Source organism: Cenococcum geophilum, assembly GCF_001692895.1.
Source record: "Cenococcum geophilum 1.58 unplaced genomic scaffold K441scaffold_3, whole genome shotgun sequence".
NCBI classification, from domain to species: domain Eukaryota; kingdom Fungi; phylum Ascomycota; class Dothideomycetes; order Gloniales; family Gloniaceae; genus Cenococcum; species Cenococcum geophilum.
In genome coordinates, this window is record NW_027137561.1 from 5253684 (window position 1) to 5271602 (window position 17919).

Below are 17919 nucleotides of genomic sequence, written 5' to 3' on the forward strand. Positions count from 1 at the left end.
AGCAAGGAAGAAAACTAAGAAGGGATTAACTAAATGGTATAAGCTATAGTTATGGCCTAGAAAGGTTTAGGAGGCCTTTTAGGAACTTTATATAAAGTTTATAAAAGCTCTATTACTGCGGCATTTTAACCCAGATTAGCCATTAATAATAATTACTAATATATCAAATTTTGCCCTTACTAGTATCCTATTATAACCCAATAGGCATCTAAACGCTACCCAGCTCTATTAGAGACTAGTAATATTTTATAATAGAAAATTCTAGGGACCTAAAGTTAGGTATTATACCTACGACAAGGAACTACTAGCTATAGTTAACTACTTTAAATAGTGGCGACACTACCTTAAGCACGCGAGCTATACCACTCGTATACTCTCAGATCACTATAATTTATGCTACTTTATAACTATAAAGGAGCTTATACCTTAATAAGCTAGATAGGCAGAGGAGCTTACGCGATTTAATTTTAAAATTAAATATAAGCTAGGGGAAAACAACCCTACTAATAGACCGTTATAACGGCTAGACTATACTAAAGGCTTTAAAACGGGAGAAGGAAAACAGATAATAGATATTTTACTCCCTATATTATAGAACAAGCTCCGGGTGTAAAATACTTAAGTACCTATAGCTTTATACACCGAGTTTTAGGCAGTATAAGCCCCATCGGTTTTTACTAACATTCTAGCTGGTACCCGGTCCGTTACCAATAAGGGTCTAAATATACCTAGACAGGACGTCCCTAATACATTCTCAGAACCTAATAATATACCATCTCTAATTGCTAAGCTATCCCCTTAAACAAATAGCGAAGCTATAGAGCAATTAGAACTCGGAGCCCTGTAATAACTAAAGGACTTTAACCTTATAGCAGCCTTCCTAACGTACGTGTATTAAAGAGTTGTAAGATTTATAGTACTATCTAGTCTTATACTTAGAGCAGTATAGAATAAAATAGCTTTCACCTAGGAACCATCTAAAGGGTTAATGGATCTTATCTATAAGGTGTAATAGAGGGACGCTTCCTATACCATTCTTAATATAGAAGTAGACCGGAAACGTAACAGAAAGGAAGCTGCTAGGCGTTACCATTAGGAACTAGACCCAATGGGCCTACTACGTAAAGGTGGTAAGGTTTAGGTGCCACAAGAAGCAAATCTACGACGGAAGATTCTTATAAAGAATTACAATAATCCTCTAGGCGGCCACTATGGTTAAGTAAAGACAGTGGAATTACTTTAACGCAAATACTATTAGCTAAGGCTTAATTAGGAAGCAAAGGAGTACATCAGCTATTATAAAAAGTGTTAAGTATACAAGATCTGTAGGTATAAGCTATAGGGTCTACTTAAATCAGTTCCCCCCGCTAGTAAGCTATAGCGATATTACGCTATAGACTTTATTACGGATCTCCCGCCATCTAAAGATAGCTAAGGACGAACATATGATTTGGTCCTCGTACTTATTAATAGGTTTTTAAAGTACGTCCAATACCTTCCTATTAATAAGATAATTAACGTATAAGAGCTCGCCAACCTAATTAAGGAGAAATGCTTTCTTAAAGTAGATTAGCCGCACTCTATTATTACTAATAGGGGCAGCGTCTTTATAAGCCAGTACTAGTCGGATCTATGCTTCCATTTAAAGATAGACTATTATTATAGTATAGCTTTCTACCTATAGACGGATGGGCAAACGAAACGCCAGAACTAGGAACTAGAGTCTTACCTATAAATATATTTAAACTACTAGCAAGATAACTAGTGCGAGCTACTTCTATATACGGAGTACGCTTATAATTTAAAGCAATATATATCGCATAAGTATGCACTAATCTAGATTACCTATGGCGTCCGACTATTTGGGTTTAATAGTATACCCGATAATCACTGGCTAAGGCCGCATAATTAGTTATGGGATCCTACCAAGAAGTTTAAGGATATCCACCGGAGAGTATAAGGATACCTCTAGGAATAGGAGGAGTAATAAAAGTATGCAAAGCAGAGCCTATAAGATGCCTAAAAGCAGCAGAGACTTTAGTACAACTATAAGCACTAGGATAAGCATTTTAGAGTAGGCAATAAGGTTCTATTATATTTAATAAATATTAAAACCCGTTAACTATTAAAGAAGCTTAATATAAGATATCTAGGTCCCTTCTAAGTTAAGGAACGAATTAGTAAGCTAGCCTATCGTCTCTAGCTACCCCTATTTATGGCCTATATATATCTAGTATTTTACATAAACCTACTAGAGCTATAGCATAGACCACCACTAGAAAAGAACTTCCGTCTAGGTCCAATTAAACACCCTAAAGTAGTAGGCGAGCGGTACAAGGTTAAAGCTATATTATGCTATAAGTCTATCAAGAACAAGCTTTAATTTAAAGTCAAATGGCTAGGCTAGCCCGCTAAGGACTCTACATAGGAACCAGAGGATTACCTCGATTATTACGAAGATATTTTAAAAGAATATTAGGACTAAGGTCCACAATCTATAAATCGCAGAAAGCGCTCTAATACTATGGTGTTATTGCGACCTATAAAGAAAGCTTATAAAAAGAGTAAATAGGTTAAATCGGATATGGAACGGATAGGCTCCGGAAACCATAGGGATAGGGCTACGGCCCAAGGCAGGACGGGTCCTTAGCCTTTTCACGTACATAGCATAGAGTTAATAGGGCATTTTGCTAGAATTGCATTCCTATTTATTAATCTATACTAGGAATATTGTTTCTAGGGCTTCTAAGCCCTTTTTAAAAGCCTTATAAGGCCTTCCTAAGCACCTAATTAAGGTCCTTAATTGCTACTATATATAAGAACAAATCCTAAAAGTCCAAACCATAAATGCCCAATCTAAAAAGCTACTACGCCTTATTATTAGGAGTAGGATTAGTATTTATTAGGCCACTAAGTAATAGCTAACAAGAATAGGATCTAGATGCCTTAGTAGGCGTATAAGTAAGTATAAAAATAGGGGCAAAATAATAAGGTGTAGCTGGAGTAGAGACTCTTAAATGCTTAATACTAATATTAGGTCCAAACCAATACCAACAAAGCTCTTATAGTGTAAGCTTATAGTTAATAAAGATATACTTAAGCCCAGAATAAACAGAGATATTAGCTAGCTGGCACAGTCCAGAACTACTAAGACCTTACTACGGCAACTATTAGTTACCTATCCGGTAGGTATCCGAAGGGTAACCTACCTAATAACGCATTATATTATGCTCTTTCGAAACTTAACGCGTATATATAAACTCCTTCCTATAGTAGACAGCAACCTTCTTCTTATTACCCCTATCTCTTACCCTATCCTTAATATACCAACCTTACTCTTGCATTAGGCGTTACTAGCTAGCTTACTAGGAATTATGGGCAGTATAAATAGCCGTAGCATAGTCTCAAATTCGGCTAAGTTATTTAGCATTTACGCTAGAATAAGAGAGAGCCCGGGCGATATAGTAGTTAAGGACATTAAAGGAACGTCGCCACTTAGGCCCAGGCTATTAAAGCTTAAAGTTAGCAATGGAAATCTATTAAGAATAGAAAAGCTTACCTTAACGCAACTACCGCTCTTAGTATGTATGCATCGATTATAAGGACTAAAGGTATTGGATCTAACGCAGTGCGTCTTATTACAAGCCTCCAGAATCCTATTATTAGATTTCTGGTCTTTTAAAGACGTATAGGTAAAATTATTTAGGTAGGACTAGCACCAGTTGCGAGTCAGCGGAGGTTAGGGTTCTATATATAAAGGTAGGGCTAGAATACGCTATGGAATCTACTTAAAAGAGTAGTTAGTAGTAGAACAAAGAGGTATATTAAATTATTAATAGAAAAGAAGAAAATCTTAATAATATATCAAAGATACGTCTAAAATTGGACGAAGGTTAATAATGGGAAAGTAAGGTGTTAAGGAAAAGGAGCTGCTTAATAAGTAAAGGTGTCCTTATACTTCACCGTCTAATACCCTTTTAGTAAATAGCCGTAACCTTGCCGATATAACTCTGTTATAATAGCGCTATTTAGAAGAAAGGAAACACGCGTATAAGTTATTTAACTATTACTTCCTTATAAAAACTGACTACGCGGCTAGGGGAAGGCAATTAAGACGTTAAATTAAAGACGTATATAGGTTAAATTAGACCTAAAACAATACTATAGTATTAAAGAACAACGTTATAGACGTTCTTGACAATCGCATAATAGCTATAATTACTATCGCGAAATGTCCCTATTTGCTAGGCAGTAGAGCTACGCCAAATATATAGTATAGGACTACTAGATTTAAAACCACATGCACTAAATCTTAAGAAATAAGTCTCTTTAACTAACTAATTAATACCTTAACTATATCTAATAGCCTAAGGGTAAATATAGGAGCAATATATTAGTAACGCAGAGGATTATAAGAAAAGGATTATAAGAAAGAATTATAGACTATATCTTAGCAGTTAAAAATAACGGCAAGCTAAGGCTCTGTACATTAAATCCCATATTAAAAGGTTCTATAGAACTATATTAGAACACCAAATTGCCTATAATACTTGTAATTAATTATAGACTGGCATAAAGGCTTAGAAGCAGAGTTATATAAAAATCCCTATATTAGCCTAGGTAGTCACTAGTATACTTCTAGTAGACTTTTAATAGGTTTTCTAGCAATCCTTACGTCTTTTCTCTAGTCACGTTTTTCCCTTATTAAGGTTTTTCAGGAGTTTAAAGTAGGGGTTAGATAGATAGATAATATATAGCGGCATACTAATACCTCTCTAATATCTCTCCGAACCTCTTCCGGGACAAGCCCTTATAATCTCCCTACCGCAAGGTAATGGCGATTAGGGGCCGACTGTAAGAAGGGGGGGGGCAATATAAGGGATATTATTGCGGACACCTTGGGTTGCCCTTAGGACAACCCCCGGACGCCCCTTGGATGGTCGCCGGTCACGTGCCGGAGGCACGTGCCCGTAGTATATAGTCTCCACGATCCCAGAGGCCTTACCTCCTCAAGGATTCGTCTCTCTCACCAATCTATCTTGTTCCAATCGTGTCCTTATAGCCCCCTGTCTACAAGATCCCCTCACAATGGAAAGGTGGTAAGGTTTGGCAGTGATTTGAGAATCTAGTGGTCGCTTACCCCAAAATTGCGACCCTTGGAAATTTTCGTTGGTTGATAAGGAGCAGTTCATCCGTGCACCAACGATCCACTTTATGAGATAAGACATCGTCCACATTTTCACGCCGATTCTCCGTCCCTTGTCGTCATTTCCGAAGCCGAGACTTTAGTTAGTCGCAGAGCTTCAACAACCCTCTTCAATTTGTTCGCATATCCTGCGTCCTCCATTATTCGCTGTTCGTAATATGTGTGTCATCATAGCATATTCGCAGCCTTCCTAGAATTGCTTCTGAGCTGCGGAAAACCTTCTGAAAGTGTCCTGGGGTTCGATTACTACACCTCCGCGCCGAGCCATGCGCGGCTCTCATATCCTCTCGAAAGCGTGGAATAGCCCCGGAAATGGCGCTTTATTTTCAAAAATAAATCACCCACGGCCAATTCCTTTAAGTTTTCCGCAGTCTCTCTTCATTTCCCGGCAGTCCTCAACGAGAGCTCCTTCAGCCGTCCACAGTCGAGTTCTCCAACCTTCCACCGTCATACGGCCCACCTCGCCTTCTTTTCTAGCCCAACAAAAGCATCTTGCGCCTTGCAGGATTTTCTCCATATCGAGAATATTGGCAGAGGATCAGCGGCAGGTTACGACACAGAAGAAAGCCCCGCGGTCATACAAAGATGAAATAAAGGAAAAGGGAATAGTCGACAAGGAGGAGCATGATGAGGAAGATCAGGGCTTTGCAAAATCCGAGAAAGCATCTGCAGCGGCACAAGTGAACCTGAGCGCGAAGTTAAGCAAGGATGGAACCCAGCCTGGAAATCCTGGAAGCATGAAGGAAATATGGAGATTGATTAAGATTGCCAGGCCAGAGTTAGGGACTCTAGGGTGGGCATTTCTGTTCCTATTAATCTCTTCTGGTGTATCGATGTCGGTTCCGTTCTCCATTGGCAAGATCCTTGACATTGCGACTCAACCAGAGGGGACGAATGATATGCTCTTCGGCCTGGATATGTCAACATTTTACTTAGCTTTGGGAGGCATCCTTGCGACTGGCGCTGCGGCAAATTTCGGACGAATCATCATTTTGAGAATTGTAGGCGAAAGAATTGTCGCACGGCTTCGGTCACAGCTATACAGAAAGACATTTGTTCAAAATGCGGAATTTTTCGATGCGAACAGAGTTGGAGACTTAATATCACGTCTAGGATCTGACACTATCATTGTGGGCAAAAGTATCACTCAAAACCTGTCGGACGGTCTTCGCTCCGTTGTTAGTGGGGCTGCTGGATTCGCAATGATGGGTTGGGTGAGTCTCAAACTCACTGGTATTCTCGCTCTTGTTGGCCCGCCCGTCGCTGTCGCTGCATTCATCTCGGGTAGGATGTTGCGGACCATCAGCAGGAAGATCCAGAAGAATCTTGGAACCTTGACCAAAGTCGCAGAAGAACGATTAGGAAATGTCAAGACCAGTCAAGCCTTTGCAGGAGAAATGCAAGAAGTGGGGCGGTACAACCGTCAGGTCAAGAGGATATTCCGACTGGGGAAACGAGAGGCTATCGTTGCAGCTACTTTCTACGGGAGCACAGGATTAATGGGTAATCTCACGGTGATTGCTGTTCTATACGTTGGCGGCAGCATGGTCAAAAACGGATCAATAACAATCGGAGAGCTGTCATCATTTCTTATGTATACCGCCTATGCTGGATCTAGCATGGTTGGTTTATCCGGATTCTGGGGAGAAATGATGAAGGGAGTAGGTGCTGCAAGCCGTCTCTTTGAGCTTCAAGATCGCAACCCGACAATATCACCCACTGCTGGCGAGCCAGTAAAGTCTGCCCAAGGTCCCATCGAGTTCAAGAATGTCTCTTTCAGTTACCCTACGAGACCAGCTGTGACGATATTCAGGGATCTCAACTTCACAATCCAGCAAGGGACGAACGTCGCTATTGTCGCACCTAGCGGAGCCGGAAAGTCAACTGTTGCAAGCTTACTGCTCCGATTTTACAGTCCCACAGGTGGCACCATTTTAATTGATGGGAGAGACATTACTAAGTTGAACGCAAAACAGCTTCGGAGAAAGATCGGCTTTGTTGGTCAGGAGCCAGTCCTCTTCTCTGGAACTATTGCGGAGAATATTGCGTATGGTGTGCCACACGCTACACGTGCTGAAATCGTTGCTGCTGCTCGTAAGGCCAATTGCCTGTTCATTAGTGATTTCGTAAGTTTCTTCCCAAAGCGAAGTTGCTCAAAATTTTAGCGACTTTACTTGACAAATCAAGTTATGAATGCTGACAATTACGGTAGCCCGATGGTCTCGAGACACACGTCGGCGCACGAGGAACGCAGCTTTCGGGAGGACAGAAGCAGCGAATCGCAATTGCTCGGGCATTGATCAAGAAGCCGGACATTTTGATTCTAGACGAAGCCACAAGTGAGTACAATCCCTGCCATACTATTTCATAGGACCCCTTATCTGACTTCCCAAACAGGTGCTTTGGATGCCGAATCTGAGACACTTGTCAACCAAGCGCTCTCGGTTCTCCTCCGTGAAAGGAACACGACAATCAGCATCGCGCACCGCTTGTCCACCATCAAACGCTCCGACCGTATCATCTGCATTGGGCCAGACGGGCAGGTTGCTGAAGAAGGCACCTACCGAGAACTTGCTTCTAATCCGGATGGGGCATTCAGCAAGCTCATGGAGTGGCAGCTAAATGGTGTTGAGGCAGAAAATAGGCAGACGGACTTCCCAAAGCCAACAGAAGAAGAGGAGATTGAAGTCGATTTAGAGGAAGAAGATGGTGAAAATCCTGAAGAGGATAAAGGTCAGGATACCGAGAAAAGAGCTGTGGAGAAAGATGGTTCAAGGGTCATGGAACCCACTCCGTCAAATACAGGCCCACGACGATAAGAACGAGGATGCGCCTTGAGGCGGTCTAAAACATTGGTACAATCGCGCGCTACATTCTTTAAAACGAGATGAGCGCTATGTCGGTTTAGTGTGTACTATCAACGAATTTATTTCGGTTTACTGGAATGGATCTGCATCTGTCCGGGCTTTTGGGCAGCTTTTTTTAGCAGCGGACATGGCATTAGAGGCCCAGCGGCAACAGCCGCATCGGGGTGGTGTGTCTTGTCAGATGTTTTTCTTTCCTTCGTGTTTTGCAATCAGTCTTGGCTCGTACGATACCGCAGCACACGAACAGGGCGAAAATACCGGCGAGAGAGAGGGACCATCTAATGTATTATCATTCTCTACTCTCTACGCATGAACGCTTAGAAAATAACATACTTGACCAATCCGTTTGTCTCTACATAATTTCTCGCACAGTTGTCTGAAAGAGCCTTTAGCTATTTATCAATCACGGCTTCTAGGCTACGGCCCGACACTTGATCAAAAACGCATAGTAAGCAAAAATCAGCGCGTTTCCAGGCTCCCCGCATCAGTCAGCAAAAGTCGTAGCAACGAACCACCTTACAAGATCGTGACGTCACATATCGGGTCCAGAATATCATTCGGCCATGACCAAGTCCCCAGACAATGGCAACATTAATACTTCTTACGAGCACTGCGTCCACTCTGCCATGTTAAAAGCAGCTCAGTTCGCTGCTTATCGCACTCCGAAGCGTTCTACACCGTTCAAACGCGCCAACTGGGTTGATATCTCGTGTACGAAGTGTATTCCTCCAACGAGTTTAACACAAACAAGAAAGTTCCAGAACGTGGGCAACGCGATGGATAAGCCGCCGAAGCATCAGATGGTGCACTTTAAGGGGTTGACGAGCGAGGTTAGGGAGTTTGGCAAGTTCCGGAAGGTGCTTCATACGGGGCTGTACAGCCAGCTTGTCGCCATGGAGGTCCCAGTTGGCGGTGAGATTGGAGATGAGGTTAGTTCTATTTTTCCGAGCATGTTCTCAAATCTATTACGTTCTTTAGCAACTGTGGTGTGACATTTGTTAGTGAAGATTCTAATTGGCGGTTCGGTGTAGGTTCACACAGTCGATCAGATCCTGCTCTTTACTTCCGGCAAGGGCAAGGCTACTGTTGCTGGAAAGGACCAGGAAGTAAATGCTTCTGATGTTGTTGTAGTCCCGGCTGGGACGCAGCACCAATTTATCAACATTGGAGACAAGCCTTTGGAGCTCATTACAGTTTATTCGCCGGCCGAACATGATCCGCGAACTGTGCATAAGACGAAGCAAGAGGGTGATGAGCTGGAGGATGCTGGAAAGGACGAGGCACCAGAGTGGTCGCGGAGGAGTAAGAAGGAGAATGAAGAGATGGGATTGGTGAAGCTTTCGGGAGGACCTTATGAAGGCGAATGAGTGGAATGGGACTTTCTACGATAAGGAAATAATGGTATCCACGCTGGATAAGCTCGAATCCCCAGGAACGCACCTGAAAGTGTATGCATATAGATCCAGCGCCATACAGCATTTCCTATATTGTATTAGTAATATTGTATTTGATGCTAAGAGGCATTATGGTGGTATTTCGACTTCTAGTCGCCTTTCGCCTTAGCGATGTTGTGCAACTCAAATGATACTGATTTTTCCTGCATGTGAGCGCGTTCGAAATATTGTGGGATGTGTGACTGGGGTGATGAGGTACTTTTTCCGGATGATGTGAGCGCTGAATCACGAAATTCCGACGTAGTTGATGATGATTTTAGCGGGGGTTGGGGAGTGGATCAATGCTGATCAACTTGTAGAGTGTTGAATCGCATTGAAACTCGGCCGATTTCCCAGCCAAGGGGAAAGGAAAACGTTGACGTTGCTAGGCACGGGAACAGAAACGAAACGGAATGGACCGGGGTTATATATCGGGACGGCTAGGAGACTGTGGATAAGTGGACCCCTTTCCGCTCCGGCCTTGGGCAGTCACTGCTGGATAAATTGGTCAGGAATTAACAATGCTTTCATCCGCAGCCTTATCTCATGGGGATCTGATTGAGATCCTCAACTTTCTTCTGATGTTCGACCGCTGCCCTTGATACAGCTCGACATCATCCCCAGTTATACTCCACTCCTCCTCTAACAATCTATCCTTATACCTTCAATTATCTAATTGTCCATCCACCGTGTCGTCTTTGCAATTCCGTCGTGTTGTGGTTTCTCCTTTACGTTTGCCACCGAAACAGCCACAATTGTCGTTTGATCTGATAAAGAGTGAGTCGGAAACGACCAGCCCCCACCATCTGATAATAAATAAAACTGTCGTCGCTCTTCTCCGCATTCCGCGGTCTGAGGAAATCCATCGCAAAAGACAACTTTTGCAACTATCCAGCTATGCTGCGAAGTCAATGTTAAGTACGTGACTCCTTGCTAATCATGTCCGAAACTTCTAGGCCCTTTTTCCCTCGCGACCGTCTTCTCCCCCCGCTTGGCCACACTCTCAACCAAGTCCTCAAAATTTCCAGCCATGGCATCCACTGCCCAACATCAACATCAGCATCGCATACCATCATCTTCGACCTCTCATCCCGATAACCCTATACCTGGCGAGCCTCGCGATATCCCTCAGTACACGCTCACCCCGACCCAGCCCGAGCACATCTCTCCGAGGTCCTCGGGTGAGTCAATATCATGGTCGGGACACTCGAGCGATTCAGAGGCCACCTCAACACCCATTACTGAGCCTCAAATAGACGAACTAGTCGATAAACTAGGAGGCTTACCCGTCGCCTTGGTAAACTTCGCAGATGGCAGACCGCGACGCGCCTCGACCACCCTCATCTCAGAAAGTCCAGAGGACATTCGAAGAATACTCGGAGATGGCGAGACTGCTACAAGATTGGTTGAAAAGTGCTGTGGAGGAGGGTGTTTTTTGTTGAACGCTCTCCCTCCGGGCACTCAGTCTCCCAATTTCGAGCCTGTCGCAATTCCAGACAATATGGCCTTTCGAAGTCTAAACTTAAGATTGGGACCTCTTGGACTCGATACAGAGCTCACCAACACCATTCCTTTACCTCCAGTCACGCTATCTTTGGAGCCTATTCCATCGACCGAGCAGAAACACGTCTCAGAAGTCCACAAGCAGCCTCCAGAATTTGTTCAACCTCATCCTCCATACAACGTGTATTCAGCACCCGTCTACCATGCACGCGAATTGACGAAGCCTGGCGCCGAGAAACGAACGTTCCATTTCGATATCGACGTTACCGATTATCCTGACGAAGGAGGCGTCGATTTCAAGGTTGGTGGTGCAATTGGCATCTGTCCTCCAAATGCAGACGAAGTCGTCGATGAACTATTCAACATCCTCTGCATTCCTAAATTCGTTCGCGACAAACCCGTATTGTTGAAGACGCAAAACGGAAGATGGCCTACTATCTGGGGCGAAGAGAAACCTAGAGAGCTGGTTACAACACGTCGCGAGCTCCTAACGTGGTGCGCGAATGTGCAGAGTCATCCCCCCACGAAGCAAATCCTACGCGTAATGGCCGAACATGCCGAAGCCCCGAATGAAAAGAAGATTCTCCTATACCTTACATCTACCCAAGGACAGGCTGCTTTCTGCGAGTAAGCACCACTCCCAGTTCTACAAGAGAAAAGTACTAACATCATCTGCAGTCTCCGTACAAGCTCCCATATTACAGTCTCTCAGTTACTCCACGCCTTTCCTTCATCTAAGCCACCTCTCCCGGACCTTCTCTCCGTTCTCAGCCAACTAATGCCGCGCTTCTACTCCCTATCCAACGACCCTCACATTTCCAGTGCTCGTCCCGGCCTTCCGGGCAACCGGCGTTTGATCGAAATGGCCGTTACCGTTCATGAAACACCAGATTGGCATGCTCCCAAGGCCCAGCGCACAGGCGTCGGCAGCGGCTATCTAGAACGCACAGCCCAAGCCTTTATTCAAGCTGAGCACGACGGTATTGACCCACGTACCATCCTCGACCTCCGCATCCCCATGTTCCGCGGCCTCATGGACAACCCGCTTTCCCGTCAATTCGGCGGCGAGGGACCCATGATACTGATCGGTGCAGGCGTCGGCATGGCGCCCTTCCGTGGTTTCATCCTTAACCGTCTGAAGAACGCCAACTGCGCCAACAAGATCTGGCTTCTCCAAGGCGTCCGCGATTCCCTTCTTGACGAAATCTATAGCGGCGAGCTAGGCGACCACGAAAAGGATATCAAGCGCGTTGTGCAGAGCCGCAAATACCGAAGTGTCAAAGGCGAGGCCAAGTACGTGCAAGACGAAGTGCGGCTGCAGGCGGATATTGTTTGGTTCGTCATCAATGCTCTTGATGGCAGGGTCTTCGTATGTGGCAGCAGCTTGGGAATGGGTGAGGGCGTTGAGCAGGCGCTTGTGGATGTGGCAATGGAGAAGGGAGGGCTTGGTGAGAAGGAAGCCAGAGAGTTCTGGGAGAGAAAGAGGGGTGATGGACAGTATATTGCTGTAGGTCCGCCCAAATCCAGACAATTCACGGGGCTTTTCGAACATTCACTAATTGTTACCAAGGAAACGTGGTGATTTGATCCACGCTCTATACGAAAGAGAGAACTCCCGCCAGGGCCACTGTCTAATGATCATTGTATCTGCCCGTGCGGGAGATGGAGGATTGCAGAGATATTTTCACAGTACATAGCTTTTTTTTCTTCTTACCAAAAATCAGCGCTTGATTGCTTGACTGCATTAGACAAGGTGAATTCCCTAGAATGTATCCGCTCACGCTGGACACTTAGCCGGTATATAGTATGTGGGCTATTTTCCACGCCTTTCCGTTTGCTTTCTCATTCTTAAATTTTCTTACGAGTACTTACTCCATCTGGGCGCTTCTTCTGAGCATGGCGTTTGGGGTGAGGCCAGAGTTTTACATGAGCACATATTATCGAAAAAAATATTGAGAGCGGGTCCTTAGAATTCGCTACTGATTGGGCACTTGCATTGAGCTGGGTTCTGATTGGCTGGGCCCTTATCGATAACCGTAGGACCCAAATCAACGGGTTAAGCCCAGCAAATGCCCGAAACATATTAGAAGATTCCTTACCTGTCACACACCACATCCTCAGCGTCCCATGCAAATCGCACCTATCATCACCCCTCTTCCAATAAAAGCACACCTGCAAAGAAGCCAATACTTTGGCGTCCATTAAGATCCGTTCATAGAAACCTACATACAGCTACCTGGATCATGTTCCTCCATCTTTCAGCTCCCAGCTTCCAGCGCTCAGATTCGCGCTCTCCGCTTCAAATATATCCCGCAGAAAATTCCACCATGTCATACCAAAAATGCTCCAAGCTCTTGCTCTCCCGTCCTGAGCAAGAACCATATCATACTCAGAGCCCAAGAATATCGTAAATCCGTCATGCGCCAATAATCCATGCAAAGCAAGAAATGCAATCCCAAAACCGTTTTTACTCCCAGCCTTTTATGGAACCCTACAACATCGACTTGATGCAAGCGAGACAGCAGCAGATCACGATGCCGTCTTGCCACCGCAGTCCGGAATCTTGACGCCACTCTTCAAGTTGCGGTCGATGTCCATTAGGCCCCACTTGTCCTCCCACGCCTCGCCCGGCGTGTTGAAGACAACCTTCCAGGGCTCATCAAAGGCTTCGAACCTGCGCTGTCATTAGCATGTGCTGTTCTAGGATCGCGCAACGTCTAGAGGAAAAAGCAGATGACAACTTACCAAAAATAGTCCGTCCCGTTGTCCAAACTCTGGCATATAAAGTCCGCCATAAACGTGTTCATCTCATCCACCCCCGCCACACTGCCCTCGGTCGTGTTCGTACACGTCGCCGCGCCGCAATCGTTCCCGCCGCCGCTCGGCCAACCCACTTCGCTGATGACCTGCTTGACGTTGCTATTCGAGTTGGTCAGCACCACGTCCTTCATCTGCCAGAAATTCCACGTCCACGCCGCCGCCACCTCGGCCGCGACGCCCGCAAAGAAGGGGTGGATATTCGACATGACGATGTCGACCTCCGCGGCCAGGTCGGCGGTCCAGTTGTCGCCGAGATCCGACGTTGCAACGGCCAGGTCCATGTTCTTGGCCGTGAGGTTGGTCTTGACGTCTTTGAGGATGGTGGCGAGCTGGGTGGATGTTAGGTCTTTGCGGTACAGCACCTCGTTGCCGATAATAACGCCCTTGAACGGCGCGGTGCCGTTCGTGTCCAGGATGTTCCACATCTGCGCCATTTGCCGCGCATTAGTCGTGTCGTTGCTGTCGAGCCAGACGCCTAGCCACACTTTCATGTCGGTGAGTTGCAGGCGGTCGATGGCGTGTAGCACCATCTCGGTTTGGTTGCAGTCAGTGCCGTAAAGCCGCACGGCGTTGGTGAGTTGCGAGAGCACAGCCATGTCACGGGTCACGTTGTTCTGAGATGGAGGAGAAGTGAGACAGGCCGGGTATTGCGTGTTCAGGGGGTTGTAATCCATTCCTGGAAAGACTTTGTGGAGATTCTTGTTATTCATCAATGCTTGTATTTCGGCTGAATCCTTAGAGAGGTCATTCTTGTTGTCGTTGGCAACGGATTGCGGAGTCGACGGGTTCGACGGGTTCGAGGATGAGTTGTTAGAGCTATGTTTGCGAGAGAGCACTCCGCCTATGGCACCGCCGACTATGGCGCCAACAACTACTATGGCGAGAATCGTCCCGACGATCCATTTTAGCCGCTTGTTCCCATGGTTTTGGCGGTTGAGCCATTCACTTTTCTCCACATGATCGCTACTGTCACCTAGGCCATCTCCTCCGCTGGGTACTGGTCCATAATTTCCACTGGGGTCACGGGCTCCCAAAGCTGTAAAGGCTCCTGCGCCGGCTGCTGCTCCTACACCAGCTCCAGCTCCAGCTGCCAGAGAAATTCCGTCTCTACTCGCGGTACGTGATCCGAAGGGTAGCAGGGACTTCCTTTTCACAGTTTGTGGTGGACGCGTTATGCCATCATCCCCATCATCAGCGATTTCGTTTGGGTCGATTGCTCCCATCGTTGGGGTGAGATTGAGATTACTCGAAGAATACCGATTGTAGGGATTGTCCGTATAAGGATAGCCGCTTTGGCTTGGTGGTGGTCGTTCGTTTAACGTAAGACTTCTCTCCGAGGTATTCTCACCAGCAATTGCTGCCGTTCCAGGCGCATACGCAGCAGGTGCTATGGGCTCTGTGGAGGAGTGTGATGTCTGAGGTTGAACTGAGCGTCGTGTCACAGCCTCTGGGCTATTATATCCATACGGCAAACTCGAATTCTCAGGGTCAAACTCTCTTTCAGACGGAATGTTTGCCGGGCCAGTGGTGCTGTTTTCAGAACGTCCCCAGCTATCGATGCCTCTCAGAGCCTGCAAGCCGCTCTCCCTCTCATTTGTATTCGCAACGCCTATTGCGATTCCTGCAATTCCACCTCCTACTGCAGCCTCGCCAAGATTATCCATTCCAGGCGTTGTAAGCGACTGTCTCCGAGGTTGCTGCACATTGTTTGTGACGCCGGCTACTCCTACTGTATGATTAGGCGGCGGAGATTGGCTTATTGGTCTTCTGGGTATCGACATGGTTCGTGGTACAGATTGCGGAGGGTTTTGAGAGATAAGTGGATTTGCAGGTACAACCTTTGTCGGTGTTATACCGTACTGTCGCTGGCTTTGCATTTGAGCATACGCACTTCCAGGGTGCATTCCTACGGGAACATTGCCACGTTCAGGTGGTGGTGGAGGATTTGCGTTGTACGATGACGGAAAAGGTGGGCTACTAGTTTCGATGGGAGATATTTGAGGTGCGTCATTCTGGTAGGATTGCGAATGCTGATCTCCAGCGCCGCGAGGCTGCAACGATTGTTCGTCATGGTAGTTGAAAGAGAAGCTCCTCTCAAGTGGACCAGCCATGGCGATAATATCCTAGGGTTTTCAAATTTACGATGATGACTTAAAGTTAGTTAAAATCCTCAAGGCGTCCAGGAGAATGGCGATTGTCGCTGAGACCCGGAGAGTGCTGAGGAAGCGGCAATGAGCCGCTCAGTTTGGTAGTGGTGGAATGGTGGGGGAATGAGTTGGCAGTGAATTGCATGAACTTTAAAATGATCCCCCAGGTTCCAAGACCGTTTTGGTGATACAATCTGTGGGTTCCTAATGAGTGTGCTGTAGGATGTAAGGTGGTGGTGCGACTCGAGCCTTTTGTTCCTCTTGCTCAGCTTGGCCTGAAACAGGCGGCGCAGGTTGTATTGGTTTTGCCCTTTCGGCGGTGGCTAAGCCCCTGCCAGGCGAGTGGCCGGGTAACCTCGCACCTTGTGCCCCCCACCTCGCACTAGCCCCCGTTATTTTTAGACTGGTTTCCCCGCAAAATGCCGGCTGTCAAAACGTCAACTACGGGGAAAACTTAAATGGACTACGGCGGACTTTTGGCAGGCCTTCTTCAAACGTACTCGTGAATCCAATTTTGTATGGCTTTTGAGAGGAAGAGGACGCCCGGAATGCCGATCAATAGTGGAGGCGGATCATGGCGCTCTGCTACCCCAGGCTTACTTCATCCGGCTTCAGCCTTCGTACGCCAATAATGCGAGATCGCAAAAGGATTCCAAACTAGAAGTAGCGCGAGTTCGCACACGATATTTTCATAATCGCAATCGTGCAATGCCACCTGCTCATTTCGACCCTCGAAGAGAATTACGACATTCAGCCTAGTCTCAATGCGAGGCTGCATAGGTCCCAATATGCATTCTTACAGACATCTCCTGGATCAACCTCCTCACAGTTTCATTATTTCCTATACCGTCGGTCCATGGTTATGTATCGGGTTCACCGCGAAAATAGTGTGAGGCGCGATTCGTATTTGTTTGTTTTGCCCGGATCTATGACCATTATCTTTCTTCTAATCTGACTAACGTCACAATCGTCAAGAAGCCTTTTCATCCTCAAAAAATATCTCTGCCAAAGCCAAACATCTGAGAATCTCTCAAGTTTTCAAAGTCTATGGAAGTTTAGAGGGCTCGCACTCGCTTGGTAGCTAGGACTGGGTGGACAGATAGGTAAAATACATCGCCTCAACTTGAAGAGAAAGACATCGAGACACTATACAATCGACACAAGCAACTAAAACTTCGTTGTTGAAGTTCAATGATATTTAAACATTTAGTGTTTCTACGTATGAAACCTTTCTACTTACTGCATTGCTACCAGGAAGTCAAATGAGTTCGTCGCAGAGCAGAGGGGCTGGTATCTCATTGGACAGCCTGCGTCTGCGCCTTAGCCTCTTGGGCGTCGAGCATAGCTTGCCAGCGAATCGCTAAGCTGCGAACTGTTAATATCGCTTAAGGCCTGCAAGGCTAAAACTGGACTCATATCAACTTACGAACACCTCCGAAATTAATATCTGAACTTCTCACTTACACCTCCAACCATCCCTCCTTCATTTAGACACACTTTGTATATCGATTATTCTCAGCAAGCTCTTCTTTTCCATTAATTCCAAAGCTAGTGATCATTGCAAACCCTATCACGATATTAGCCTCGAACTCAACCACAGCCCCAGGATGAACAACTTTGAAGCAGGAAGGACAGATGGTTTCGATATTCGTGCAGATGAAGATATATTGTGAGCAATAGATGCAATTTCCTTGAAGGAAACGGAGCCGCTAGCACCAGGTCTTGATGAGGATGAACGTTTCGTGGATCCTGTTGCTTGAACGTCCCGGCCAGAAGAGCTTGAACGATAAATAGTCGGTTCGTCAACTCTACAAGAACCATATCAGTCATGCACTGAACCCGAGGCTATTGAGATTACTCGGGACGTCTTGCAACGGGCATACCGTAACTTTACGATGCTTCAAGATTGGAGGTTTTGTGAGAATTCTATCAATATGATCATA

At 45.9% G+C, this 17919-nt stretch overlaps 4 protein-coding genes across 4 annotated transcripts; 3 read left to right on the forward strand and 1 right to left on the reverse strand.

Moving 5' to 3' along the window:
- Positions 1-5472: 5472 nt before the first annotated feature.
- K441DRAFT_684158 (ATP-dependent permease MDL2) lies at positions 5473-8025 on the forward strand (the record flags this gene model as incomplete). Its single annotated transcript, XM_067651754.1, has 3 exons — positions 5473-7332; positions 7419-7545; positions 7604-8025. 3 exons carry the CDS (start codon positions 5473-5475, stop codon positions 8023-8025), a joined length of 2409 nt encoding a protein of 802 aa, XP_067509531.1.
- A 414-nt stretch (positions 8026-8439) lies between these two features.
- Positions 8440-9723, forward strand: K441DRAFT_652395 (RmlC-like cupin). The gene is made up of 2 exons (XM_067647356.1): positions 8440-9002; positions 9105-9723. Exons 1-2 carry the CDS (start codon positions 8637-8639, stop codon positions 9438-9440), a joined length of 702 nt encoding a protein of 233 aa, XP_067509532.1. The 5' UTR covers positions 8440-8636; the 3' UTR covers positions 9441-9723.
- Positions 9724-10462: 739 nt separating this feature from the next.
- K441DRAFT_652397 (uncharacterized protein) lies at positions 10463-12715 on the forward strand. Its single transcript, XM_067647357.1, has 3 exons — positions 10463-11636; positions 11688-12516; positions 12580-12715. Exons 1-3 carry the CDS (start codon positions 10537-10539, stop codon positions 12589-12591), a joined length of 1941 nt encoding a protein of 646 aa, XP_067509533.1. The 5' UTR covers positions 10463-10536; the 3' UTR covers positions 12592-12715.
- A 445-nt stretch (positions 12716-13160) lies between these two features.
- Positions 13161-16232, reverse strand: K441DRAFT_652398 (glycoside hydrolase family 17 protein). Its single transcript, XM_067647358.1, has 2 exons — positions 13755-16232; positions 13161-13683 (listed from the first exon to the last, which is right to left on the reverse strand). The coding sequence occupies exons 1-2, from the start codon at positions 15938-15940 to the stop codon at positions 13539-13541; spliced, it is 2331 nt and encodes a 776-aa protein (XP_067509534.1). The 5' UTR covers positions 15941-16232; the 3' UTR covers positions 13161-13538.
- Positions 16233-17919: the final 1687 nt, after the last annotated feature.

What these genes read in the sequence shown, in the direction of transcription:
- K441DRAFT_652398 (XM_067647358.1), bottom strand. Translation starts at nt 15,940, where the DNA reads ATGGCTGGTCCACTTGAGAGGAGCTTCTCTTTCAACTACCATGACGAA. An exon ending in AACGGGACGGACTATTTTTG is followed by an intron (nt 13,684 to 13,754) that starts GTAAGTTGTCAT and finishes ATGACAGCGCAG; the next exon opens with GTTCGAAGCCTTTGATGAGC.
- K441DRAFT_652397 (XM_067647357.1), top strand. Translation starts at nt 10,537, where the DNA reads ATGGCATCCACTGCCCAACATCAACATCAGCATCGCATACCATCATCT. An exon ending in GGACAGGCTGCTTTCTGCGA is followed by an intron (nt 11,637 to 11,687) that starts GTAAGCACCACT and finishes CATCATCTGCAG; the next exon opens with TCTCCGTACAAGCTCCCATA.
- K441DRAFT_652395 (XM_067647356.1), top strand. Translation starts at nt 8,637, where the DNA reads ATGACCAAGTCCCCAGACAATGGCAACATTAATACTTCTTACGAGCAC. An exon ending in GCGGTGAGATTGGAGATGAG is followed by an intron (nt 9,003 to 9,104) that starts GTTAGTTCTATT and finishes GGTTCGGTGTAG; the next exon opens with GTTCACACAGTCGATCAGAT.